The sequence below is a fragment of the Myiozetetes cayanensis genome, unplaced genomic scaffold, assembly GCF_022539395.1.
Source record: "Myiozetetes cayanensis isolate MyiCay16 unplaced genomic scaffold, myiCay2020 scf13, whole genome shotgun sequence".
Lineage (NCBI taxonomy): Eukaryota > Metazoa > Chordata > Aves > Passeriformes > Tyrannidae > Myiozetetes > Myiozetetes cayanensis.
Window position 1 is genome coordinate 19,537,910 of NW_026086937.1, and position 27,452 is coordinate 19,565,361.

Below are 27,452 nucleotides of genomic sequence, written 5' to 3' on the forward strand. Positions count from 1 at the left end.
TCCCTTTCCCTCCACCACCTTTCTCAGCTGGTTTGAAAGTTTGCTTCTTGCTCACTGGTTCCCCCTGTTTTCTGCTCCTGGATCCCACAGAAATGATGGTGCAAGATGGGATATGCCCTGGAAACCAAATGCAGAGCTTGGCACTTGCAGGTCCTTCTTGCTGTGCCAGAAAAGCTGCTCACGCTCAGTGCTGGGTAAGGGTTGGATCTTCCTTTGCAGGAAAACTTGCAGGTCCTTGACAAACACCATAATCTGAAAATAATGGCTGGAGCCCATCCTGCCCGATTGAAGAGGCTGCATTTCTATTCACAGGCAGCAGTAGAAGGGTTTAAGAAATCAGTTTATGTTTGAATGCAGGCAGCTGTGTGTGCAAACAGACAGGAGGGTCCTCCTCCAGCACGAGCCACGTGAAATAATGACAGCAAACCTCTTGCAAAAGCTGCTTGTGTGCCAGAAGCTCGTGTGGTGGTTCTGTGTGTCCTCTGTTGTAACAAGATATTTGCATGAGGCTTCCTTCCTTCTTCAAGGCTGTTTCCTTCTGCTGATTGCTTCTGCTTTGGGTTCTGTTGTTGAACTCAAGCGTAAGGGCAGGATTTTAGAACAAAGGGGAAAGCAACAAGAGAAAAAAACCTCTCTGATATCAAATCCAACTTGGTAACTTTGTGAAAGAAACAGTGACTGAACGAAGTGTCCTCACCGAGCAGGGCTTGGGCTCTACCCTCTCCTCCCTGGGGCCTCAGACCTCACTTAAGAAGGGCAGTGTGGATCATTACAGTTCCTGCACGCTGCTTCTGCCTGACTTAGGGCCAGGAGGTTTCCTTCAGACAGGGTCAGGTGCAGATAACACAACTCCTGTCCACGCAGAAGTGTGGGCTGTTCCTCCTGTGCAGTGAGAGCTGAATCTGCTTTTCCCCTGCTCTTCCTGTTTGGGCCGTGCTGTGCTTCAGAAGCTCGTTGCCACCTGCCCCTTTATGCTGCTGAGCAGAGGAAAACAATTCAAACCTCACCTTTGTGCATTTCAAGAAATCTGATGTTGTCGTCTTGGCCACCTCCAAGGGGGAGAAGACAAGAAGATCAGGTGCATATTTATGCATTTCGATGCCACATGTGGGGAAAGCTGCTCTCTGTGATCTCCTGCCAAAATATTTGTGAGAACTCCCCCTCCTGAGCAGTGAGAGGCTGGGGGAGCTCGGTTTGGAGAGGGATGGAATGCTCTCCAGAACACAGTTGGCTGTAGGGATGAGTTCCAGCCTGGTACAGCCTTGCCTGCATCCTCTCCTTGCCCTGGATGTGCCTTTAACTGGGTGTGTCCCAGCTGAGCTCGTTCAATGCCCTGTGTTAGATTTTGTGCCTCGTCAGCACGGGATCAGCAGCCGGGGCTTTGCAATGGCCAGCGGTTGTGGAGCTGCTGTTCCTGCCGTGGCTCAGGAAGGCAGGATGGTGGTTAGGAAGATTTAAAATTTTCAATAAAATATTTAACTAATAGCGTATATAACTAATAAACTAGTTAACTAACTTTATTTTTAAAGAAGAAAATGCTCGACCAGTGTCCCATTTGCAAGATGTTTTCATGTGGTGTTCAAGAATCTTTTTAAGAGTACAGACAATGAGGTTTGAGATCTTCGTTTGAGGTGCTCATCTTAAAAGTAACAGGTTTGTTCTTAGGAAGATCTTGTTGGGGATAAACACACTTCTGTAGTAAGTTTAATTTGAAGGCAATCTTGTTACTGAATTTTATCTCTGCTTCTTCAGTGAAAATGCAGTGAGCACAGTGCAGAGGTGACGCCAGCCCGGCCGGATTTTTCAGGAGTGGTGGTTCCTTGGTTTGTGTGTCCCCCACCGGCTTCCCCTGCACGAGGTGTGACCTTTCCTGGTGCCCGTGGTGACCCTGCAGGGTTGGTGTTTCTTGGCTTGTCTTTGACACAACTCATTTTTCAGAGAACCAGAAGAAAGAAAGTATGAGCAAGACTGTGGAAACTCCATCACACGAACCAGTAATTTATAAAACCCACTTAGTGGCTTGCTGGTGATAAGGAACTAAAATGAAGACCAAGGGCAACATGGAGTGCAGGATGTGAGCTGACTCTCCTTGTGCTGCCCACAAATACCAAAGCTGAGCCACTACTCTTCTGTAACCTTTTAGTGTATCACTACCTCCTGGTAGACTTCACTTTTAAATGAGTTCTGTAGTGGCACTTTCACTTAAAAGGAAGCTTAAAAGAGTGGAAATTTAATTTCAATCCCACCCTCAGTGTGAAGAATTCAAAACTCCATCTTCTGATTGCTCACCAACAACTTAATTACTGGTGTAAAAAGAGAAAATAAGAATTTACTGAGGGCCAGTGAGGGTCACCCAGGACTCTGCTCCGTGTTCCATTTATTGACTAGCAAAGGTAAAATGCCAGAGTGTCTCTCTCCTAAGCACCCACATCCTTCACTGGATCCAGGCTACTGAGTGCTTTTGGGGGTCACCAGCTGAGCCTTTCCAGTGTTCGGCTTCTGTTGCACACAATGAGGATTAATGGTCGTTACCACCTGCAGAGAATGCTTTGATCTTTATCTGAAGCAGGAGCGGTGTTTACCAAGCACTGTTGGCTCTCTCTTTTCTTTGACTTGCACTGCAACCCCTTTGCACGTTGCCATTACTAACTCGAAAGCAATTCCTCTCTCAAAAGTCTCTTATCATAGAACAATTTTATTTTTTTCTGAGTGACCATTATTTTCACATCCAGAAAAAAATCCACATGGCAGAGCAAACGCCTCCGTGCCAGCCAGGCAGGAATGGGCTCTTTGTGGGCACTATCAGGAAATGTGCCTTTTGTTTTCCTGCACCTGTTGCTGAATTCCAGATAAAATAATCCAATGCTTTATTAAATAAAATGAGAAGCCCTAATGAAATTGTACCAGCCATTACCAGGAAGTCTATTGAGAACATTCAGCAGCTGCTTCAGTCCCAGTTCCCTTACACTGATAGGATTGTTTTGCCCGTGTCCTTGTGCTCCAAGTGAGGAGGGCACAGCGCCTCGGACCATCACACCACTCTGCTCTCGCTCCCTGGGAAGGATTTGGTCAGGATCAGTCATAAAGGATGCTCAGCAGCACCTCGGAGTTGGACAAGTTTGTTAGGAGCCTGTGTCCCATCTGAGTGTTGTGCAAACATCAGGTCATGTACCCTGACAGCAGGAAAGCAGCTTAAAATCTACTGCTTTATTCTGATTCTAACCCCAGCATTAATGTCTGTGCTAAATCTTGCATGAAAAACACTAAGAAGTTGCATCTCAACTGCTTTGGAGCTTGGGAAATGTTTAATACACAATTTCTGGTACAAAAAGCACAACAAAGAACGGTGTTCAAACTTGGACGGCTCAAGGTTTGGTTTTAAAAATGCATGAGAAGTAGGTGGATGAAATGTCAGCCCAGGAGAGAGTGATACACCCTCCCCTCCCAGGCAGGGGAGGAATCGCTGCCCCCAGGGGCAGCGGGAGCAGTGGGAGGACACCCAGCCCTCAGCATCTCCTGCTGGAGTCCTTTGTGACACTCAGTGTGAGCAGCAAATCACCTGCAGTGCCTCCTGCCCTGCTTTTTTGGTGTTCCAAACTTGTGGATCTACTCTTGAGTTTATCCCAGTGCAACTCCCTGGGGAGTTTAGACTCAAAATACATGGAAGACAAACAAAAGCTTTCTAGAATGCAAACAAATAATGCATTTAGAACTTCCCTACTGGAAAATTTGATCTGAACGAGGCACATTTGGAGATGGGGAGCCACTGCAAGGACTGCAGGGGGCCACAGGAAGGGAAATAAAGGACCAAACCCAGCAGGTGTTTTCCATTTCCACAGTTCATGTTTGCATTGTCTACATTTAGTGTTTACAGGGGGCAGATGCTTCTGCCACTGCTCTCCTGAGTCCTGGGGAGGGTGTAATTTAGGAGTGGACTGAGGAACTGAGACACTGCCCAGTTTTACCTGTCCCTTTTCCTGCTCTGTGATGCTCAGTGAACTCCAGCGTTATTTCAAACAGAAACAGCCCTAAATGAGCAACAGATATAAAACCACACATACAGAGCTTTATATATATATGCACAGGTTTTATATATATAATCTATTTATATATTTTTATATATATATATAAATCCAGGAAAATCTGCTGCATGATACACAGCAGGTGAAAGCAAATGCTCATAATTTCACTATTATGGCATGTTGTAATCAACTTCTCTCATTACCTTGTTCCAGAATAATTCAGAAGTATTGGGGGATATTTCTAGGAGAACTAGATTACAACAATGAGTCACAAGTCCTTTCCTCAACCAACAACCAGAGCTCTGCCTTCACCCCACCTCAGAGCTGTTCACAGCACATCAAAGTGGAGGAGTCTGAGGCCAGTTCTGTTTCTAAGCCCTGGGAGTTTGGAACTCTCTTCAGGTGACGGCACAACTGTTTGGTGGTAAATGGTGAGCCCCAGACACTCGTCCCCAGGCGGGCAGTGCTGGCACGCGGCACCCGAGCAGTGAGCAGGGAGCAGATGGCACCAGTGCAGGAGGATTTATTATTTGACCATTTCAACTTTATTTTCTCGGCGAGGCCCTGAAGACATTATTTCATGTAGAGGAGGAAAAATACTTGAAACAACTGAAAGCCACTACATTTTCTTTAAAAAACTGGCCAGGTCTGCCCCCTGTTGAGCCCCCAGAGCAGGTTCTGCTCTCCCCACCACACACACCCCATGTCAGTACAACAGCACTTGGTTTGCTACTTCAATCAGTGACAACACACAAGTGGCCAGGAGTCAATCTCTTTAGTTAATGGGTCCTTTAATTTTTTGCTATATTAATAAAAAAGTGATCCAATTTATCTGCTTCCTCATGGAGTAATTATTCAGGAGACTTAAGAAGCAAATACACCATATCCATGAACTGTTTATCAATGCACCCATGATGATGTAGATATTTGCACAATCTGAAAAATTAGCATCTTCATCCAGAAGGCCGACGCTGGAAGGATGGGAAGCAATTTAGGATAAGGGGAAAAAAAGTTCTTAAAAGTCTGATATGAAAACATCAAGCTTACCCTCATCTTCTCTGAGCGGGCTGGGGGCACAATCAGTCTACAGTTCAAGTCATGGAGAGGAAAGAGGCCGAGTCTCAACTTCTTCCAGGCTTTAGGCAGGTCCTGCAGTCCATCCTCCCACAGGCAGCAGGGAGGGATGCACGGGAGAAACCCCCCCAGCTGCTCCAAAGGGATTTATAAACAAATCATTAATGGTCACTTCACATCAGCTCTGAGTCCCCCAGCTCGTGGAGCAGAACAGCCCTCTCCTGCCTCTTCAGCTCCGGTTGCAGAGTACACAGAGGGTTAACATTAAGGCATCCATACAGCTCTGGTGTTTGCTTGCATTTAATAAAGATCAATTTACTCAAATACATGGAATGTTGGCACAAAACTAAAGCTCTCGTGGAACAGCTACCGATCATACACAAATATTCTGTGAGGTCCTCTCGACTTGCATTTTCTCCCATGGACACACCACAAAATGGCTTCAATAGTACAAACTGAATGCTGGATCAAATCTCTAAATAATAAGTAGCAGTTAAAGTAAATGGTTTGCTTTATTTGTAAATTATGTACAGAATACATTTTTATTTTTTTTTTCTTAATTATGATGGAGCAGGAGAAAGAAAACAGCCATTATTTCCAAACTGTGCTGCCTCCTTCCCCTGCAGGAGATGACGGCTCTCTCTGCACCGGATGTACAAAACCAGTTTGGATTTCCTCGGTTGCTGGCACGTGGGCTGGAGAAACAGAGACACTGCAGCCAAATTCAGCACTACCAGCTCCTCTACTGTCAGCAAAATGCTTCTGCTAAAACTAGTTTTCTTAGGAAAGTTCTCACAATCTCTCGAAAACAAAATCAAGAAAAATATCAAGAAAAGCTGTGGGCTAAGAAGGGCCTTACCTAACTATCAAATGAGTATAACTAGGAATAATCCGAGATTTGGTCATTCAACTTTTACCTGGTTTACAGAAGCAAGTTTGAGAAGCTAAACTAATTGACCAGTTATGCAAGTACCGGAAAACGATGTTTTTCAGTATGTTTGAGGACAATCTGGGCAATCTATCAATCAATAAAAAACTTGTCAGATTGATAAAACTTCTGTCAATGGATATTAATGATTAACATAGTACCAAGTAATCAAGTTAATGGTTTAAAAAAAAAAAAAAATGAAGGAACTAGATATAAAACTGTTTGGTAACACGTATATTTCAGCAAACGAAGATGCTACTGTATGGTCTATGTTTTGGTGATCAGCCAACAAAGAAAATCCAACCATTTGCACATACTTAGTCCCAAACCACAGTGAGTTATGATTTCCCATGGGAAGGCCTACTTTCGGTATCTTCCTCCTCTTCCTCCTCACAATCCCCTTCATCTGTTTGCTGTTCCAGTTCCTCTTTTGTGATCATTTCAAAGTCGTTTCCGTTGCCACTACTGTGCTGGGACCTGTCGTCGTCGCGCCTGTCACTGTCAGTGTCTGAGTGCCGCTCCCCTCCCGAGCCCTCAGTGCCCGAGTTCCTTGTGCCTTCTGTTTTCCCCTCCTCCTCTTCCTTCTTCTCACTGTCTGATTTCTCCTCGCTGTCGTATTTTTGCTGCTTTTTGGATTCTGATTTTTCCTCTTTCTTTGAGTCTGCTTTTGGTCCTTTGTATTCGTGTGTGTACAGGGGCCTGAAGGAGTCAATGAATCCCACGTCTGCCGTCAGGTTTGGCAGGAACCAGAAGTGATGCCTTCCTCCAGTGATGAGCCAGATGATCAGGAAAAGGATGCAGCGAGCTGTGTGAGAACAGGGGAGACGCTGGGTTTTGTTAGGAACACACACAGAGCACAACCAGGGGGTAGGAGATGCCCACTACTAACACCCACCCCAAGCCAGGGACTGGCTGACATCAGGGGAAAATCCCTCATTCCACAATAGCACTGGAATAGTTTGTTCTTGCCACGTCTCCCCCATCCCAATAACCAAGGATCTGCTCTCTGATTTGGCCCTTAATCCTCTGATACAGGAATACAACCAAAGACTCCTTTAAAATCCCAGTGACATCATTCTCACCACAGAATCTGTTCCTGTGTGCAGTTCTGGGGTCGTTTTGCTCCTTTTTGTTTGAACAGGCAGCAAACGAATCTGCACTACACGGCAAACACCAACAGGTGACACGAGCCCGAGATCTCCCTCTTCCCGTGGCACAACCGTGACCCCCGGCGGCCGGGAGGGAAACGCGCACGGGATCGTCCTGGGAAGCGGGACCGCCCAGCTCCGAGCCCGGCTCTGCCCGCCCCGCACTCACCCACGGCGAGGAGCAGAATGCTGGCCACAAAGCAGCCCGCGCCCACGCTGAGGTAATAAACACCCACGCGCATCTCGGCGGGCCACAGCGGGAACAGCGTGGCGGCAATCACGGCGATCACTGCGCACCGGGGGAGGAGACAAGCAGGAGGAGCATCGTTAGTTTTCCCTGGCACGTGTAGGGAGATTCCAGGCTTACTGTTCATTCCAGGGGTTGGCTTAGCACGGGGCGAGCTGCTGACGGTGTTTCTGTGTGGATTCACCGCTCCTGGCTTTGTGCTGGGCAGAGACAGCTCCTTCAGCAGCTCCAGTGGCTGCACTCGGCCAAGGGAGCCAAGGGAGCAGCTCTGGGAGAGGGCTCGAGCCAAGGGGGAGCAGGAGCTGCTGGACCAGTGCAGCAGGAACTGCTGGGGGGACATCCTGGTGACCCCAAGGACTGGATCAAAGGCCCGAGTGTGGCCCCAAGGGATAACATGGATTCTCGGGAAAGGTGGCTCTCTCAAGGTGAGGAAGCTGGAAGGTGCTGGACCAGCAGTACATGGATGGTCTGTCAGCTCACTGGTTCAATTAACATCTACACTAATTTAGATTTAAAAATATGAAAGTGGCTGATTGGGCTTATCCTACACAAATACAGTTCTAGAAATTCATAACATATCTCATATTTCCACATAACCCACATTTGCCCACTGGACACTTCCTGGTTTGCTTAAGGCAACAGAAATCAACAACTCAGGTCTACTCTGACTTACCGAGTACAAGTCCCATGGCAAAAGTTTTAAAGTGAACAGGGTCGTAGATCCACACATACACCTACAACAGAAATGACCTGGTTTACAGTCAGAAAACAAGCTCTCTGATAAACACCTCATTAATCCCCTCACCCAAACTTCACTGCCAGGCTGCACTGCTTGGTGCTCTCAGTCAGCACTGGAGCAGGCAGGGGTCAGGATTCCCAGGAAGGGTGACTGATGGGTGATGTAATCCTGGGCAAAACAATCCTGAAACCGAATTTTGGGTTTATCTTTATTCATTAACGTTGTTCAGCATGAAGCCAAAAACACTTCTGAAAAAAAAAAGAGAAGTTTCTCAGGTCCAACAAGGGGAAACAAAAAGGCCTGAGAGCTTTGAAGAGAAAAAATCCCAGACTGAACAGCTGGAACAAAGCAGGCAGCCAAGACCCCAGCCCATGTGCTGGGCTCAGAGCAGTGTCACTGCCCCCTCTGTCCCACTGGCAACGTCACCTCAGGGTCTGCAGCTGCAACACTCGGTGCCAAATGTCTGTGTGAGGATTGTGGGTCATTGGAATCAGAGCTGCTCAACTGTATGAAATAAAAAACTCCTTGGTAAATGCGGGATTTTCTGAACTAAAAAAATTGGGTTTCTTCTCTTAGCAAGCCAAACAGCTTGGATCTGAGCTTGTAGCTCTGAAAAGAAGCTGCTGATCGCTGGAAACCACCATCCCTGCTGCAGATGTGTCAGTATGAACTCCCTGAGGGACACCTGGGAGGCAGGGGGGATTCTGTGGGATCAACAAGTATCTGGCATTGTGCTTCTCACAGGGAGCCAAAGTTGACTGTACTGGGTGTAGCTGCTGCCAGTCAGCTGTTCTGTGAGCCCACACAGGCTGGGCAGTAAGACAGTGTGTGATATCCTGTGTCTGTAAGTGCAAAATAATGAAGAAAAGGGAAAAAATCCAGCTCTAATGCAAATACACAAGAATTGGCTCTCGTTAATAAAACAAAATAGGAAGTGATGTTAAGCAGTAAATACTGTGATTATCAACTGCAAGTGCTGTGGTGCAGCCCCATTGGGAATGCCAAACTATCCCAGGCACTCCATGTAAAGACAACAGGGAGGATCAGTCAGTTGTGATTGCACAGGAGATGGGATGAAACAGCAGGGCAGTGCAGAAGAACTGCGAGTAAAACCAAGATACATAAGGGAAATCCATTTTTTCACACTTACATTCATTCACTTTTGGAATTTGCTGCTGTGTATGTTTTATAACCAAAGGAATACAAGAATCCAAGGGGAAATTCCAGTACAGCCACACACAGCATCAACACAGCACAGTAAAACTTAGCACTCATCCAAAACTATAGCAGCACAAATGTGACTCTGAGCATTACAGAGCTGGTAAACAATCAAGGTCTTTGTCTTCCAGAAAAGCAAAGCACAGAGAAGCACTTAAGGCCACAATTTCAGCTGCAAAGCCACGATGAGAATTCAGGAAGGCCCAAGTGTCACCTGCCCGCTCAGATCACAAGGTCAGGCAGGTATTTTTCATTTCCCCTCCTGCAGCTGAACCTCGTGCTCTGAAAGGCTCGTGCTGGGGTTGGAACTATCCTGGCATGGGGTAACTTGGGCTGGAGGGGCCTCAGGAGTCTCTGCCCCTCTCCTGCCCAGGCAGGGTCAGCTGCGGGCACAGAGGCTGCGGCACCGCCCGGGGCACAAACACTTCCCCTCACGGCCACCAGCACTGAATGACTGCTAAATTACATTTTCTTTTGGATTTTTTTAAGCTACTGTCCTACATTTACCTGTCTCTAACCTCCTGGCAAATATCTATAAATCTGGTTTCAGGATCAGCCATTACATTGCCATTAATTTTTCTTTCAGCGTGTCAAGAGTTTGCAGAAATCCAGTAAATGAAGTTATTTTCTGACAATAGCACAGTGACATTCAGTGTTGGAAAGTACCCATAAATCTTACCTCGTTTCCATCCAAGAAAACTTGGTCTTCATGTGGCTCAAGTTTAAATTTCCTCTTAGTTTCCTTTTTCTTGGGTGTTCCTGGGGTTTCATCCTGAGGACAAGCACAAATATTTTTATCTACATCTATAATATTATATGTATAATTACTATATATACACAAAATACATATATATGAATTATTATGTATATATAAATTACCAAAAAAATGAAGTTTTAATTTCTACTATGTTAATGTAGTCTGATAACTTCTCACAAACTCAAGATCATGTTCACGCTTTTTCTTAAAGATGCTTCATTTCCTCCTGTTTTTATTTATTACCATCCAGGTACCTCAAAAATAAAGGAGAATTGTAAAGAAAGGGAAATTTTATTTTTAGTTAGTATCTAAAGAGCAGGCTATGACTTGAGGATTACATTGTCTCTTCAAATGCATAGCAAAGCTGGGCTGGCATGAACAGAAAGTCTGCACAGAGCCCAAGAGCAGGGAACAACATTTCACCATCACTGACCTCATCACAATTATCTGGTACTTTGGTGCCATATTTACCACAAGGGCATCCTGGCAAAATCAGTTTCTGCCTGTTTATTCTCTGTCCTCTTCAATCTCCTTCTGGATCTTGTGCTTCCTCCTCCCTGTCTCCCATTTCCTTCTCTTTGTTTATTTCACTGTGCTAAATTAACTTTCTGATTTTGCTCCTGAGTTGTTGTTCAAGTTCCTACTCACTGCCTTATATAATCCACTAAATATCTGCTCAATAAATGATGACTAGTTTAAAAATTAACATCACATTTAATAATGTACCTCCCCTGATGAGAGCAGCTTGGAGGAGCTCCTAACTTTCATAATCAGCATTTTGGGTTATCTTACACTGGCTTCTGTGCTGACCCTGCAGCCAGACTGTTCTAATTCCTTCTTAGCCATGTATGTTTGTCTGAAATCCAAACCTTTGTAGACAGACTATACTCTGAATGGGAGAGGAGTGTCTGCAAGGGAATAACTGGAGCACCATCCCACCAATTCTCACTGATTCAGAGAACAAAAACCACCTCCACTCATCCAGTTTCTCCTGCAGGTTCCTAACATCTGAATTTAGGACGTCTGTTGTGCTTATAATAAAATAAGTAATAAAATAAACCAGGAATGGAAACATGAAAAAACCCACATGAAAACTTGTTCAGGAACCATAGTTTGAACCTGAAAGATCAACTAAGATGCAGCTCAGAGAGGAGCTGTCACACAACAGGGCAGCTCTTACACAGCCAGCTACAGGCACCACACACCAAATATCACATTCCAAACGTTCTTGTTACCAAACACTGCAAAACTGTTTGTGTTTCACTTGTGCAGCTGTGCTGGTTTGAGATGTTTGCTCACATGCACATGTGTCATTCCATGCTAACTGAGGCACAAAGCCTCCCTGGAGAGGAGCAGGTTGGGATTAACTCAGCCCACACCAGAAGATGACGAGGTGCACAAAGGCCAACTGAAGCCTCTTTTGTGATCAAGATCTGAAATAAGAATAATTCAAAAGGTAACAGAACAAAGCAGCATATTTTAGAGATGAAAACAGGAAAAAAGGTAAGTCATATTTTAGAATAACCACTATACTTTTGAGCCAATGTGATCTTAAGAATTGGTTAATATGTATTTGTTACAGGTTTGTCTCTCCTCTTACCTTCTTACACTCCTCTTTTTCACCATCCTTTTTCTTTTCCTTTTCCTTCTCTTTCTTAGTTTTTTCATCTTTGCCACTTTCCTTCTTGCTCTTTTTCTCCTCTTCCTTCCCACTCTCAGCCTTTCCTTTTTCCTTTTCTTTCTTTGTATCCTTGTCAGGTTTCATTTTCATCACTTTCAATGCTCGATGAAAGAACTGTTTTTTCAGGAGTCTTAAAATGAACAAGAGTTAAATGATACATTTAAGTGCAGCTGTGGTAACAACATTTACACTCCATTATGTTGTTAAGACACCAACCTAGATTCTCTCTCTAACATAATCACGACTAGCATGACTGAAAGGCAGAGGTCACCATCATCTGCTCTATTTACTGCACACACCAGACCTAATTATCCCATGTCTTGCCTGTTGCTTTGCTTTTTTTTTTTTTGGTTCATCTATGCAAAACTGGGTGAGAAATGTACTTTTCTGTGGCAGCATTTTGCAAATACAGATGAATACACAGGATGTAGGAGACAGAAAGTCACCAGGTCCATTTAATTGTCTCTCAGGGATTACTGAGTTCCTTGGTGAGTGCTGTCCAACAACCAGAACTGCTCTGTGGGACCTGTGCAAGTATTCCCTCCATGTCAGCTGCAAACAGACCTTACTGCAGGAATGAGTGTGGGTCATACCTGTTGCAGTAATCAACTACAGACTCTCGGGTTGTAAATAGAGCTTCCTCTCCTTTCTTTGCCTTTGCCCATTTAGAATCCAGCAGGCAATCCACAGCTTTTGAGGCTAGAGGAAAAAATGGAATTAAAAATGCATTTAAATTAACATTTATTTTAACATTTAGTCTACATGCCTTGAACCCCACTGACCAGTCAGTTCTGCTGATGTTCCACATCCTTTCAAATCTTTAAAGTAAGACTGGTCCCTACTCTGAAACATTGCTCTTGACAACTACACCCCTTTAAATCACAGAGTGAAAAGGTTATTGTGTTTACTCCAGGCTGATGAGATTAATTTTATGGCTTCCTAACGCCTTGATAAGTTTTCAAACCCAAACTGATCAGTACTTATTAGATAAAGCACCAATAATAAAATCAAAGCAGCCCCTCCCACCCTCCAAGTAGAGTGTCAGAAGAAATGTAAATTATCTGGTTAAAAGTGAGCCTACCAATGAAATAATCAACTCGGTGACCCATCATGTTGGTGGATTTTGTTGGACAGTTGAAGCGCAAATATTTAGCAACAGCCTTCTCCTCCTTGAACGGCTCCCCAACTTCCTACAGGGGAACAGCCAGAAATTAGCACAGTTACAACACCTGGCAATATATAAATAATAAATAAAATATAAAGGATGTGAAATTAGGTCAGGGCATTTTTCCCCGAGAACTTTCTGTCCACATAACGCAGGAATTTTTCAGTCAGATGATCTGGAGGGAAAAGTAAGAACTCCTTGAACAGCTGAGTAAGAAGAGCAAACTACAGGAGGGCCCAGGAGGAAAGCAGCGGGCACAGGGGAGGCTGCTTAAGGCACTCGACTGGGATGGAAACAGTTGGGAAGGTGGGAACAAAGGGAAACAGGGAGGAATGAGCGTGTCTGAAGTGACAGCAATGCAGGCAGACTGACAGAACACAGAGCAGCCTGAACTTCACATGAGAAAGGAGAAAACCATGTGGAAAGGAAGCTGAAAGATCTGACCGGAAAATTTATGTGCGGCTGCACGACTACAAAATGACCTGAACTTCAGAGCACCCTTGAGGAGATTCCTCCAATCCACAGAGTGGGAGGCACAGCAGGATGGAGCACAGGAACACCTGAACAGATGCCATGTGAAAAGGGAGCCCTTGGTCTGCACAGTCATGAACTGTGTGCTTTCACCACCTCGCAGAGGCAGCAGAACCCAGAGACGGGTAAGGCAGAAGGATGGAGATGGGCACTTTCAATTATGTAAAATTGGGATCTAAGATCTGCAAGCAGGAAAGGAAGAACTTTCTGATGTTCCTGCTTCACAAAAACACATCTGAAAAAAAAATAAACTGGGATATTAAAGCGACTCAAGCTAACTGCCCCAGAATTCCTTTCTGTGAGAGTTCTTTTAATCCCTAAGGTTTAATTCTCCAGCCCCTCCTGCTGCTCGTGGATCAGTAACAGGGAAACACCGGGACATCTTCCCAGACTGCAGCAGCACTTCTGTACCTGTTCTGCTGCTGCTGCTGCCCAAAGAAAGAGATTATATAAGCCACAAACCAGATTGCTCATTTACAGGAATAAAAGAAAAAAAAATCAGTTTATTTCAAGACATAACGTTCCTAAAGGCCAATAAACATATACAACCTCCATTACTGCTTTTAAGATGGATAATTGTAATATCACAAGCAGCATGTGAAGTGGAAATGCCAGGTCAAAGAGATGTTGTTACACCAGAATAAAAGCTTCAGATGGCAAGAGTTGTTAATTTTCAACAGTTTGCACAGCTAACTTTCAAAATCAACTGGTTAATGAATATCCTCCTAGAGGAGATTGTTGCTTTTCCTATCTGAGGACAATTTTTAAAGAGAATAATCCAGACATGAGGTACCCAAATGACCAAAAGACTCCATGCTTTGTCAGCTCTGAGATTTTTAAAAGTCTAAATCCTTCATACGTAAGCAGGAACATGCTCTCACATTCCCCAGGTAGTTTCACAAACATGTGCCCAAATTAAGGCAGGTGATCCTAACAGTCCTCACAGGGATTGGATTATCTCCTTCTCCGTGTCCAATCCTTTTTTTTTTATTATTTTTAAATTTTTAAAACGTGTATCAGACATCAGATAACTCACAGAAAACCATTCTCTGGCAATGCATGTTTGCACATAATTCACATCGTGTGGTTTGGTGTCCTCTTACGTGGTCCAGTTGTCCCAGGAACTGTAAATCACTGACGATGGCACCGAGTTTGGTACCAATTAAATCTGGAACAATTCACGGGGCAACCGTTCCTCACAGCACAAACAGTGAAACAGAGAAGCTGCAGATATTCACCTCGCTGTTAACTCCTCTGCTAAGGTGGTTTCTCTCCTTCTTCCTAAAATATTTATGGTTCTGCTGGGTCATGTGATGCACTACACAGGCCGGGGCTGGCACCGGGAGATTTTGGTGCTCCCTCCTATCCGATGCTTTGTCCTTTCTCTGGGATGGTTTCACAACAAAAAAAAACCTTCCCTGGGAGAGAGACTGCCACAGTTTAACTGAGAAAGTGCCCCCTGCAATTTAATCCCCATTTTTCATCCTCTTTTCATCCCTTTGTTTGCAGAGCCAGGCTTCTGCTAAAATATTAAACCACCTGACTGACAGAAAATAATATTCTGTTTCCTCATCAAGTGAAATCACCCAAAGTTCACAATCCTGGCCACAGAGTTGCAGTTCAACCAAACTTTGTGTTCAGTTGTAAAAACCGCCCCGATCCAGGCACTTTAAGCCTCCTTAGGCATTTGGGAAAAGATTATACAATTAATCAAGGGGTAGTTCTGAAAAGATTTTAAAGCTTTAAATCAGGTAACACAGTCTTAAAAAGGAATATGAAAACTTCCTGCTGTTTAAAGTTTGCTTTCATAGGGAAGACAAAGAGTCAGGAAACAAGTAATCTATTTCTAGAATGTTGAAGATGTCTTACTTAAAATTCTAGGATTAAAATGTTTTAAAGTAATAAAAAATAGTGTCAAACTTCCAAATACTTCTGCTCTAGATTTTGTTTTAGACTATTGGATCTACTTTAGTTTTAGATATCGAAAAATGCACGTTGTCACCAGACAAAACATAAAATTTATAGGTTTACTGATAAGTTACAAACTCTGGAAGAATGCCATTAAAAATAAATTCAACCCAAATTCCTTATTTGTCTAGACAGAAGAACTCCACCTGCAGACAGCAAAAGCAGTGCCCAGCCTAGTGATTTACCAGAAATGTACTGACATTTCACAGAAGAATTATCACAATTCTGCTCTACATGAATTCATAAAACATTGAGATTCTCAAGCCTAGGGACGTTCCAGACCCACTGAAGGGAAAACCCTAATCCAGTTATTTACCATTATCTCCCACATCGAAGTACAGCCCAGTGCATTCTGCACTGCCTTCAATACATTAATTAATGTAATTAATTAATTAATTACATTAATTAATTCAACCCCCAGCTGGGACTGCAGCCTGTACACATCACAAATAACATCTGAACTGAGCCACAGAAACTGGTGTGTCCATGAGCTTCCTTCTCCCCTTCAACTCTACCTAAGCAGGAGTTGTCCAGGCTTCCTTACTCCTGGAGCACTCCATGGAACACAAAAGGCCAGAGGACATTTCTGCTTTGGAGATTTCACTCATTTTACTCCCCCTCTGCATCACAGTTGTGAGAAGACAGGTATGACCCAGGACAGAACAATTTCCTTCCCCAGGTTTGTAATGTAAACAGGGTTTCTGGAAAATCAGAAGAGAGTAAATAATGAGTGTCACTAACAAGACAAGTTATTTCATGTGCAGACAAATGCATCACAAGGATTTATGCTCCTCTGTTTTAAAGGGGTCATCAAAATTCTTTCATTTCACTAAAACAATTATCTAGCTTATTTCTTTGCTGTTAGATTTTCAGAACACCACCCCTACAGCAGAGTGCTCAAGCCTAATAGTTTATACAGTTTTCAGATAGGGAGAAGAAGAAATTTAAAGCACTTTTATCATGTGCAGCCTGTTGTTCAAGCTGAGAGGCAACACCAAAATCGACACTGTGCCAACCCAGGTTCCACTTTCTCTTCTCTGGAGATGGGCTGAGCACATCACAACTTGGGCTGAGCTGCAGGATTATTTTTTCCCCTTCCCTGCTGACTGTCAGGACCTTCCACGGGATGTTCTGGGCAGGGGAGTAGGTGCTGCTCATCCCTCTGCTGAGACATTTATCCTTTGTCCAAAATAACCCCAGGGGCAGCAGGACAGGGAAGAAGCACAGAGTGGGAGTGGGCAGGGGGGAAACAAACACATCAGGGTTTAGGACTTGCTCTAAGGACTCCATCTGTGTTTTCTCCAGTGACTAATGAATTTAAAATTGCTGGACTCCTGCACTGATGACCAGTACAAGGATTGCCCCAGGTCTCTGAAAGGAAACTGTGGCAGAGCCATGTGGAGAAACCAGTTCTTCAGGATTACCACGGCCGTGTGCTGGCCACAAAACATTAACTTCTCTTTACAGAAAAAGATTAGCAGATGTTTTTCAGTCCAGTTCATATCCTATCAAAATACAAGTATTTGTTTTCTTCATTCTTTCTTTTCAACCATTGCTAATTTTTTGAGCAAAAGCTGTAAATGTACAGAGTTCTCAAACACATCCAAGGAGCAACGCACAGTACTCTGGAGCCAAAACACACCAGCTTCAGTCCCCTTCTAACCCAGGCCAGCTGTTTCGACTTTTCCCTTCCCACCTCCAAAGACTTAACTCAAAATTTCCAAAAAACTGATTCTGGCTTTAATGACAAGTCAGGCTGCTCCTTTTAATTCCTATTTTTCTACCTTTTTTTGACCCCTTGATCTCTTGTCTTTTCCCGTTCTATCACCTGATGCCACTCAGCTTTCAAAGAGGTTATTTAGCCTTTCTCCTTTGTTATCATCCCACTCAGCTTTACTGGAGTTTATGAGAAAATAAGGACAAACAGGCAAGCTGGATGAAAATCTGCATTACTAGAAAGCCACTGCATTGTCCTCTCTGCAGATCCTTTCCAGAGTCACTCACACAAAGCTGTAGCACGGGAGCAGCAATGCAGCTGTTGCATTTCCCTTCCAGCAGAGCCCAAATCCCGACAGGACACAACCGTTGGCTGCAACAGTTAATGATTAGTAGATGTCCTTCATCAGGAGAATCTCAGAGCTTCAATGGACGGAAAAAAGTCAACAAGCAAAGTACCTGTCACTGATGCCACCTCAGCCACCAGTCTGCAGTGAGCCACTGCCCCAGCAGCTGCCCCAGCATCATCTGCTGTGTCCCCAGGGTGGGGTTCGTGTGCAGGAACATTTCTGGAGCGCGGGACAAACGCAAGGACCGAACCCAAACTTGACGTGGGGAGACCCAAAGTGTGCAGGGTGGAACCCAGCCAAGGCAGTGAAACCTTAATGCCTGCTGAGCAGCCACCCTGCAGAGCTGCCAGCAGTGCCACGTGTTCCCCAGCCCAGCGCAGGGCACAGCAACCGGAGCCCAAGGGTTTGTGGCGAAGGGAATATTTCAGGACACGGATGCAACTGTGGGGTTTGTTTTTTAACAAGACATGAAACAGCTTTGTTCGGGTTGCTGGAGTAACAGGCACTCAAAGCCATCTCCCATCTTTTGAGATGGATGTGGCTAAAATAAAAATATTAAAGCAGCCATTAGACAACATATGCTGTTGTTCTTTCAGTCAGTCCTTCATACACAGCAAACACTCTTGATTTCAGACGTTTGAATCCTGTGGGAACCACTGGGGGAGTGACCTGCATCCTACAGAGCAGTCTCCTTTCACTACTGCATCCAAATTCATCTCTGTTAATTACAGTTAAATTACCACCACGAATGACACCTGGAAAATTTCACCTCTAAGATATCTTAGCTCAAATTTTTGAAGTTAAAATGTTTGCAACTTTCACAACTTCCAGAGGAAGAGTCTAAGCTGTGCAACACAGATTGGGCAACGCTGCCTTTCAATGAAAACACATTCCACAGAACACATCCTTCCTGTGACCCCTTCCGATGGGAAGCACGCAGAGCAGGCTGGACAGAATTGTCTTTTCAGACTTTTTTCTCGCTCTCTGACCTAACTATTATGATTCCAATCTCGATGGCAGGCATAAAGTCCTACGAAAATTATTCCAAACTCAGGTTCTGGGCACATGGTATTTGTAAATGAGCTCCATTACATCAGCCTCTAGCACAGCTAAATGCACCAGCTGCCCCCCAGAGCCTCCCTCCTGTCAAGAAATACAGCTCTGCTTGGTGCCAGTGGGGTGTTCAGGTGTCAGAACTGCCTGCAGGGTGATAAATAATCTCTTCATTAAGGGGCACACATCACCCTAAATTAAGTCCACCCTGCTGAAACACTAGAAGCACCTACAAATAAAAATCCCATGCTTCATTTTAAAAGAAGAAACGTCCAGCATTATGCTGAAAACGTGATACTCATGCTGTGACTACACCAATAAAGTTCAAAAAGCTTAAAAAAACCCCAAACCAACTACCAAGAAAAATATGTGTTGTTTTATTCACTGACCAATTAATAACACCCCTTGGGTATTCACCAGTACTCTTTGTTCAGGGTCTTGTCTTCCCACTGTTGCTGACATACACTGGGAACCCACCAAAATCCACATTTATCTCCATAATTGTATCACAAATTTAGGCCACGACCTTAAATATTAACACCCAGGCATCGATTTCATTACTAACAATCTGGGAAATACTTTTACAGGCTGGAAATTAAGTATGTGCTTAACTGCCTGCAAGACCACAGCCCTGGGTGTTACACAAAACATTAAATTGCATTTAAATTGGGTTTGATGGATGCTTTATTGAGCTGTCGTCATCCTTGGAAAGGGACAGTCTATAACAATCGTGAGAAGAGAATAATTCTGTAATGTTTTACAATAATTCATTGAATGCTGTGATGGATAAGGCTTGTTTAACAAGATTTTGATTAATTACTCCTCGCCTTTCTCCCCCTGTCCCCGTAATTTGAATTAAAAGGAAAAAAGGAACCATTACAAGTATGGGAAGATCTTGGGGGAAGGCAAAGTGGGCTGGGAAGGGGAAAGACGAGAAAGGAGAGAGGGCAACCAAGCAGCAGGGTGACATATGAAGTGCACACTGCTGAACAGCTCTGTTGATCTCTGTCAATGTTATCTGCTCTTACAGCAGAGCAATAAATCCCAAACAAACACTGTCTAGGCTTAGTGTTGATAATACACAACAGCAGTAAGCCTTACGGTCACTGATACTGTAACCGTGCCCAGCACACGCGTTAAAAACACTGCCAAACTCCCTGCTGCCAAACCAGACTTCCAGGTAAGTGAAAGCACCGCGGCAGCCCTCACTTCGCCTCTCGGTGCCACCGCACAATTATCACCGCGTTTTAACGCGATCTCAAAGCTGATTAGGTCTATTTTTAGACGCGCCTGTTTGTTTATGTTTTCCAGACGCTAATTTCCTTTCCTTCGCCGCATCATTTCCTGGCTGGGGCACGTTTGCTTTTGGAGATGCTTTTACCATCTGTCCCACGCCTTTCTCTTACGAAGCCCGGGCCGGACGCGCCGGGTGAAGGGGCAGCTCCCGGGTGTTTTGGTGCGACCCGCACCGAGCTATTGTTCACGCTGCGATCCTGAGTGTACCACGGCGATTGTAAACGGGGAACAGCCCGAAATCTCTCTCTTTGGTCACCGAGAGGCGAAGAACTTTTGACGGCTCGGACCGCAGGGGGGACGAAGCGGAGGCGCCTCGGATGTGCCGGGGGGGCCCTCGCCGGCCGCCCCTCAGCCCCTCAACATGCGCTCTATTCGCACAGTTTACCGATTTGCCAGAAAATCCTGAAGGGAAAACCCGCTCGCTCCGTGCCAGCCCGGTCTCTCCCCGCGGCCTGAGGCGCCCCCGGTGCCCCGAGAGCGGGGCGCTCCCCTCCCTCCCCGCGGGCCGCCGCCTGGCAAACGGGGGGAGGCCGTGGAGGCGCGGGGAAAAGCCGCTCCGTGGGACGGGGAGCGGGGGGACCGCGCGGGGCCCGGCGGGGGCGGAGGGATGGGGAGCAGGGGGAGCCGCCGGTACCTGGACGCGCTTCCTGTGCCGCCGCCGCTCCGCCATGTTGTCCCCGTCCGCTCCGCCGCTGACGCGCGGGCAGGGAGGGAGGGGGGGCGGCCTCGCGAGAGGCGGCGGGAGCGGGCGAGGGGCGGGGAGGGGGCGCGCCCTCAGCGCCTCCGCCCCTCGGCGAAGCACCGACCCGCCTCGGTGCCTTGGTGCATCATCTAATCACTGCGCTCCCTCAGTGTCCCGCCTCGGTCCCTCAGTGCCTCATCTGGTCACTGCGCTCCTTCAGTGTCCCGCCTCGGTCCCTCAGTGCCTCATCTGGTCACTGCGCTCCTTCAGTGTCCCGCCTCGGTGCCTCAGTGCCTCATCTGGTCACTGTCCTCCTTCAGTGTCCCGCCTCGGTGCCTCAGTGCCTCATCTGGTCACTGTCCTCCTTCAGTGTCCCGGCTCGGTGCCTCAGTGCCTCATCTGGTCACTGCGCTCCCTCAGTGCCCCGCCTCGGTCCATGAGTTTGCCTCTCAAACCCTCGGCGGCTCATTCTGCCTCAGCCCCTCACCGCCGCCCATCCCGTCTCAGACCCTGAACCCCTGAGTCCGCCTCGGTCCTTCAGAGCCTCCCCGTCAGACCCTCAGCGCCTCCGTCCGCCTCAGTCCCTCGGTCCCTTCAGCCGCCTCAGCATTTCGCCGACCCTCGGTGCCCTCCCGCCGCGGCCCCACCTCAGCGCTTCAACTCGCCCCCTCAGTTCAGTCTGCCTCAGGCTCCTCACCGCCTCCTCTCAGCCCCTCATCCCGCCTCAGCCCCTCAGCGCCCTCCCGTCGCCCTCCTGTCTCAGCGGTGTCGGTCCCTCACCGCTCCCCCCTCAGCTCCTCACCACCACCCCTCGGTCCCGCAGCCCCTCGCCGCCCTCCCTTCACAGCCCAGCTCACAGAAGGTGTTAGGGTTGGAAGGGACCTCTGGAAATCATCCAGTTCAATCCCCCCTGCCCAGGCAGATGCATCAGGAGCAGGTGACACAGGAACACGTCCAGGTAGGTTTGGAATGTCTCCAAGAGGGGGAAACTCCACGACCTCCCTGGGCAGCTGTTGTAGTGTTCTGCCACCCTCAATGTGAAGAAATTCATCCTCATGTTGAGGTGGGACTTCTTGTGTTTTAGTTTATGGCCATTGCTCCTTGTCCTGTTGCTGGGCACCACTGAAAAGAGCCCCTCAGTGCCTCAGCCCCTCATTGTCCCCTGTCAGTCCCTCATCATCCCCCTCAGCCCCTCACTGTCCCCCCTCAACCTCCTGACCCACTAGTTCTCCAGCTCTTTGGCTGTAAAAATCTATACATTTAGTTCTGATCCTCCTCCACAGTATGTTAGGCCATAAAGATGCTCTATGCAGCAGGCCTTTGTTAGCTGATACCTATTCAAACAGATCCACTGCTCAGACCTCCTCATTTACTTACAGAATTAGATTCAGAAAGCAACCTATAGAAAGCAGAAGGGCCCTTTGCCAGAGGTTGTCCCACATACTTGCGCTGTGAGGTCACTGAAGTTAGCAAAGCGTATAATGGTTTATCCTGGCTCCATGTTTCCAAACCACACCCTGGCACTTTGGGATGGAAAAGTATGTGCAGCGCTGTGTCGTCTCCTCCAGTCCTCTCAGATCTTGTTGCCCCTTCTTGTGCCTACAGTTTTGGAACCTCTCGGACTGAAAACTGGGCGGTTAAGAACCTAAAAGCGTTTCCAGCAGCCTATTTGCCCCTCAGTCACTGTGCCAGGTTTTGTGCTCTTGCTGGTACGACATCTTTTTCTGTTGAATGTTTTCCTTTTGCTGTTGCTGGGCAGAAAATCTATACAAGTTACAAATTAAGCTGACTGACTGCAGAGCGAGTGAACCAGAAAAGTGTAATTCAAAAGATAAACTAGGTAGAGGGAATTGAAGTTTTTATGGTTACGATAAAACAATGCCTTGTAAAAAGTAGGCAAACTGCATTTATTAAAAAATATATGCTTTAAGCTGGCAATAATTTAAGCAGTTATTTCATCTGCTTGACTCACAGTAACATAAAAGCCCATCTGACACGGAGGCTTTCTCGCAGAAGAAGTTTCAGCCATTTGTAACTTAGAGATTGCTAATAATACACGATGCCTGCAGTGAGGATTTTGGCACAGCAGAGCTCAGAGCCCTCTGCTCTCCCTGCACAGGCACAAGCTGAATTTCAGCTGTGAAGCTCTCCCAGGTCCATGGGAGACACAGTTTGGAACCACACTCCTGCCTGGTCACACTGCCCTCCTCCTGAAGGGTGTAATCAGCTCATGATGGGCCATCATCCCTCATACCTCTACTTGTGGGCTCTTTTAAGGTCTTACTTCCCTATGACCCATTTTTAATGCTTAGCTCTTCATTTTGCAGGGTTTTTTTTGGCATGGTATGTTATCTGCAGTACATCAAGCTATTTGCTGCCAGAAAAGCACCTTGACTATCTGGTTAATCTTTCTTATTTTTTTCCCCCTTCAGAAATTTTAATTCATCTGAAGTTTGAGAAACACCAAATTGCAGGAGCTCTTCAGGGAGCAAACCCATCACTTCAAGCAGATCCCTAAGAAAGGACTGAGGGATGGAAACTGGGCCAGGGAATGTGTCCTCCTGTGTGAGGCACTGCACGGACCTACCACTGTGGGGCACAGAGCAGAGCAAGGCTGAAGTGTGCATGGAACACAGTGGACTTGCAGTCATCAGTACGGCAAACAGGAGAGGAGCAAATGGCTGAATCCCAAAAAAAGCCAGGGAGTGGAAGTGAAGGTTCAGGCTGCTTGTGTTTAAGGTCAGTGTCTGCCAGCTGAGGGGGAGGCTGCAAAAAGCAGCGCTGCAGAACCTCACAGTGAAGTCACAGCCCCTAAAGGGCCAACTGCCCTTGTGATTAGGGTAGATTCAGAATTGCTGTTGGGAAGGATATTGCACACCAGTGGGGTAGTTTCCTCTTTCAACTGAAGCCAAACCAACAGCATTTCATTAGCTTACTTTTCTTTTCCTCTTCTTCACCCCAGCTGTGTGATCTAACACAGCAGAAAGGATGCTGGAAACTCAGTCCAACAAAACAGCTGGATACATCAATGGAACAAAAATGCATCATGAGCTACTGTTCAATACAGGAATCAGCTCTGTTTGTAAAACAGGTCCCTGGAGATAAAGGAATTATTCTGAAAGCTTTGCTTTGTTCTTATGCTCTCCTCAGGTGTCCTCTCTTGGCCCCTGAGGCAGGACACTGAGATAAGTGGTATTCTACTCTTTCTGGTACATATTTTCTTATACCCTTAAATTAACTTGTTCCTGTCATTTTATTGGTATTCGTGCTCTCTGTTGTCTGATTGCTTTGGGCTCAGTCACCCTGGATCCATAAGATGATGGACTTACCCCTGTGACACACACACAGCAGAAGGACAAGGCTCTAGGTTGGCAGTTGAACTACAACCACGTCACTAATTCCCTCTGGAGTCACACAGCCTTCTGCAAAACAGTAGCTGAAGTCACACCAGAAGTCAGAGCAAGTGTTTGCTGAACAAACTGTTCTCTTGCAAGAAGCTTATCCACTGGACCCATGGCTAATCCTTCTGGCTTTGAGGAAGAGAGGGGAGAACACAGATCACAATTACCTCACCTGTTCTGCTGAGGGGCAGGGAGGGGAGGAAGGAAGAAAGGAAGGAAGGAGGAAGGAAGGAGGGAGGAAGGAAGACAAATTCCCCAGCAGTGTTAGGAGCCATTTCTTGGATCATCTGCAGATGATGTCTGGATGCAGGCTCTGGACTGACCTCCCTTTTCATCCAGGCAGCTTCAGCACCCATTATGGGCTCCAGACATAAGGAGTAGGGGCCTTGTGCTGTGCAGCATGACACACTGTCAAGGCAGGTTCAGCTAAAATCCACCCCCAAATCCGTGAGTCACAGCTCAGAAACACGTTCCACTGTAGACATTTCCTGAGTCACTTCCATCTCCAAACTTATAAATATTTAGTTAGCCACTTAGCTTTTAATCTAGCAGAACAACAGAGATTCATTAGACAGATCTCCAGAATTATCTTTCACTAAGAAGCTTCTTAAATACTTCCTCTCAGTCAAGTTCCTTTTCATTTCTATACAGCTCAGAATTATTTGATACATATAATTGACAAAAATCAAAGGTGAGCTAAGAAATAGTTTCTCCTGATTCTGTTCCTTCTGTAATTAATTGCATCTATTTCAAATACCAGCTTTGTTCACTGCAAGAGCATATTCTCATTTTAGTAATAACTGTTGAACCCTAATAAGGACATTAAGGTCTCTCCTGGTGTGGGGTGGCACATCAGATCTTCCTGAAGACCACTGTCAATCAGACCATGCTGGAGTCGGTGCGGATGTGCCTGGACACGTAAATGGACAACACATCAATACTTTTTTCTAAGAACCAACTGAGATTTGGGGGAAAAAAAAATTAAAAGGGCTTGGTAGTATCTCTGTATTTTTGGCAGAGGCAGGAGAGGAGGAGAAGAATGGTAATATTTAAGGATATAGCATTAGGAAAAACTATCTGTTATTGTTTTATAAAAATCATAGATTTGTTGTTATGACTACAAGTGGTTGAGTTAAAAATATTTGTTATATAAAAATGTGATCCTTGAGTTTACTTCCCTCCATTTAACAGATTGAACCAGAAGGCAGTGAGAGCTTTACAGACCATCCTTCAATGCAAACCATTTAGGAGCTGCTGGAGTCCCACAAATCCCAGCTGTGCAGAGCTCCTCCAGCAGAGCTGTTTTGAAGCCTGGGACTGAAAGCTAATCAGCAAAGAGGAGAACCAGGTTGGCTTGATGCTTTCTTTTTCCCCTCACCATGGTCAGCAGTGCTTTTTCTGCTTTGCTGTTTTGTTGGGTTGATATTTATGTCAGCAGTTCACACACGCAGATGCCACATGTGCTTTTAAATTTTGATAAATGAAAACATCTATTCATGTCTTTGCTGCACTGTAGGAAAAGACACTGCATCATTCTCTGTGCAAGAGAGACAATAGGCCTTGACAGGTTTTCTGGGGGCTGGGTTAAAGGCTTTGCATCCTCACCAACAGGGAAACTGGGGGTTCAAGAAACCCCTAAACAAATGAGAAAGCAGGGGCCAGGCTTTCTCTTACCACAACCAGTGCTGTTACACTGCAATTGCCATAGCAACACAGCTCCAGCTCTGTTTCCAGCATGAGGGGCTAATCAGAACCCACCAGTGCAGGCAGCAGAACCCTGAGGAACACACTGGGCTGGAACTGCATGAGCTGTGGGGTCACTTCCAGCCCAAACCCTTCTGTGACAGCGTGGACTTGTTATTTCCCAGTGAATAATAAAGGGCTTAGACAGAACATTACCAGAACAAGGTACCAAAATGAGCTGTATCGACTTTTTGGTGCTTTCCTGTAAAATTTCTGATGTTGAAGGTGACTCAAAACACTGCACAACCAATCAACATTCCGTGAGGGTAAAGTCAAAAATATCAGAAGTTTCTACTTAGTTTAAAAAATAGAGGCAATTTTAAAAACTAGAGGGGGTTATTTTTTTCTGGTTCACACTTTAAGGATAATTTAACGTTCTGAAAATTATTTTGTGACAGATTCACAATAATTTAAAGTTTTAAAATTTAAATTTTTATAAAGTAGTGGTCAGTTTGAAATATCATTACCCCTGTGGACCTGGCTGCCTGCTCTTGTGTTTCTGTGCTGGATTAGAATGAATGCCTTACTTGGACCAGGTGGGAATTCTGCCTCACTTGTATATTCACAGCATTTTGTAGAGATTTTTCACCCGTGGAATCGAGCAGAGAATTATCTGTTTAGGTCTGTGTGAGTATGTATTCCACATCATCATCATATGCAGCATTCATAAGGGCAGAAACCCAGGTTGCCATAGGAAAGATAAGTCATTTCTTCTTTTTCAGGACTTTCCTAGATCTGTTATTTATAGTACAGAACCATTTTGTTAAATGTTTTCTGTACCTTTTCATTAATCTTGTCTTTAACCTCGGCCCTCTTAAAAAAAAGAAACGGAAATTTCTGTCCCTGGGAGCCCCCACATTCAGTGTAGGTACAAAATCAGATACATCTCCAGTACCTTATAAAAAACATTCTCTTCTTCATCAACTGCAGCACTGCTATGAACTAATGCAGCAACAGATGTTAACCAAAACGTTTCCAATGATGCCACTCATAATAAAATAAGTCATCTGCATCCCCTTGGAATTTTAGTGGCATAGCACAAAAAATGAACGCAGTGGTGGCACAGGCACCAGGAAGTCATTAAGTGGCAGAATTCTGCCAGCTTTTTTAGTTATTTGTGATTGCTACCTGACCCCCTTGGCAGCTGCAATAAGCATGAAAAGTCAAAAAACCATAAGAATCAGTAAGGCCTCAAGGTTTTCATAGGAACATAATTCCTGAAAGCACATCAAAAGCCTGGAAATATTGGTCTGTCAACTAATTCTATGTTTGGTTGTGTTTTTTTTTTCTTTTTAACCTTTTTTTTTTTCTTTTTCTCTGAAATGTTTGTAGGAGAGGAAAAATTAATTACCAGCGGTATTTCCTTCATTAGAAATAGAATCAATGATGTCAGTTTAGGTAAATCCCTGTCCTTCCTATTTCACTCCACAGCTGTTGGCAGTCCAAGCCTTATTGCATTTTGGCTGCTCCAGCACATCTGCCCCGGGTACAGGAAGCCATGAAGTCATTCTTTTTGTCATTTTGGGAAGGAGTGCCCAGTGTGTGGCTTATGGGACCGCAAGTCGAGCCTCTCTGCTGTACTGCTTTAGAAAAAAACAAGCTGAGTTTGTTCCCATCCCTGCCCTTCACCTGCCGCTCAGGTGTGCTGCATTTCCCTCGGCAGGGCAGCGGGTGACCTCGCAGCGACATCTCGTGGCCCGACCCACCTGGAGCCGCGCCAGGGACTCCTCTCC

General features: G+C 45.6%; 1 protein-coding gene across 1 annotated transcript; it reads right to left on the minus strand.

Moving 5' to 3' along the window:
* Positions 1-4,796: 4,796 nt before the first annotated feature.
* SEC62 (SEC62 homolog, preprotein translocation factor) lies at positions 4,797-20,635 on the minus strand. Its single transcript, XM_050308224.1, has 8 exons — positions 20,528-20,635; positions 12,896-13,004; positions 12,408-12,513; positions 11,734-11,944; positions 10,056-10,148; positions 8,093-8,153; positions 7,342-7,461; positions 4,797-6,829 (listed from the first exon to the last, which is right to left on the minus strand). Exons 1-8 carry the CDS (start codon positions 20,561-20,563, stop codon positions 6,363-6,365), a joined length of 1,203 nt encoding a protein of 400 aa, XP_050164181.1. The 5' UTR covers positions 20,564-20,635; the 3' UTR covers positions 4,797-6,362.
* Between the last annotated feature and the right edge of the window lie 6,817 nt (positions 20,636-27,452).

Bases quoted from the DNA above. Each gene is read 5' to 3' on its own strand.
- SEC62 (XM_050308224.1), bottom strand. From the start codon at position 20,563: ATGGCGGAGCGGCGGCGGCACAGGAAGCGCGTCCAG. The intron at 13,005-20,527 runs GTACCGGCGGCT...GTTCCCCTGTAG, and splicing joins GGCACAGGAAGCGCGTCCAG to GAAGTTGGGGAGCCGTTCAA. The intron at 6,830-7,341 runs GTGAGTGCGGGG...GTTCTCACACAG, and splicing joins CATTCTGCTCCTCGCCGTGG to CTCGCTGCATCCTTTTCCTG.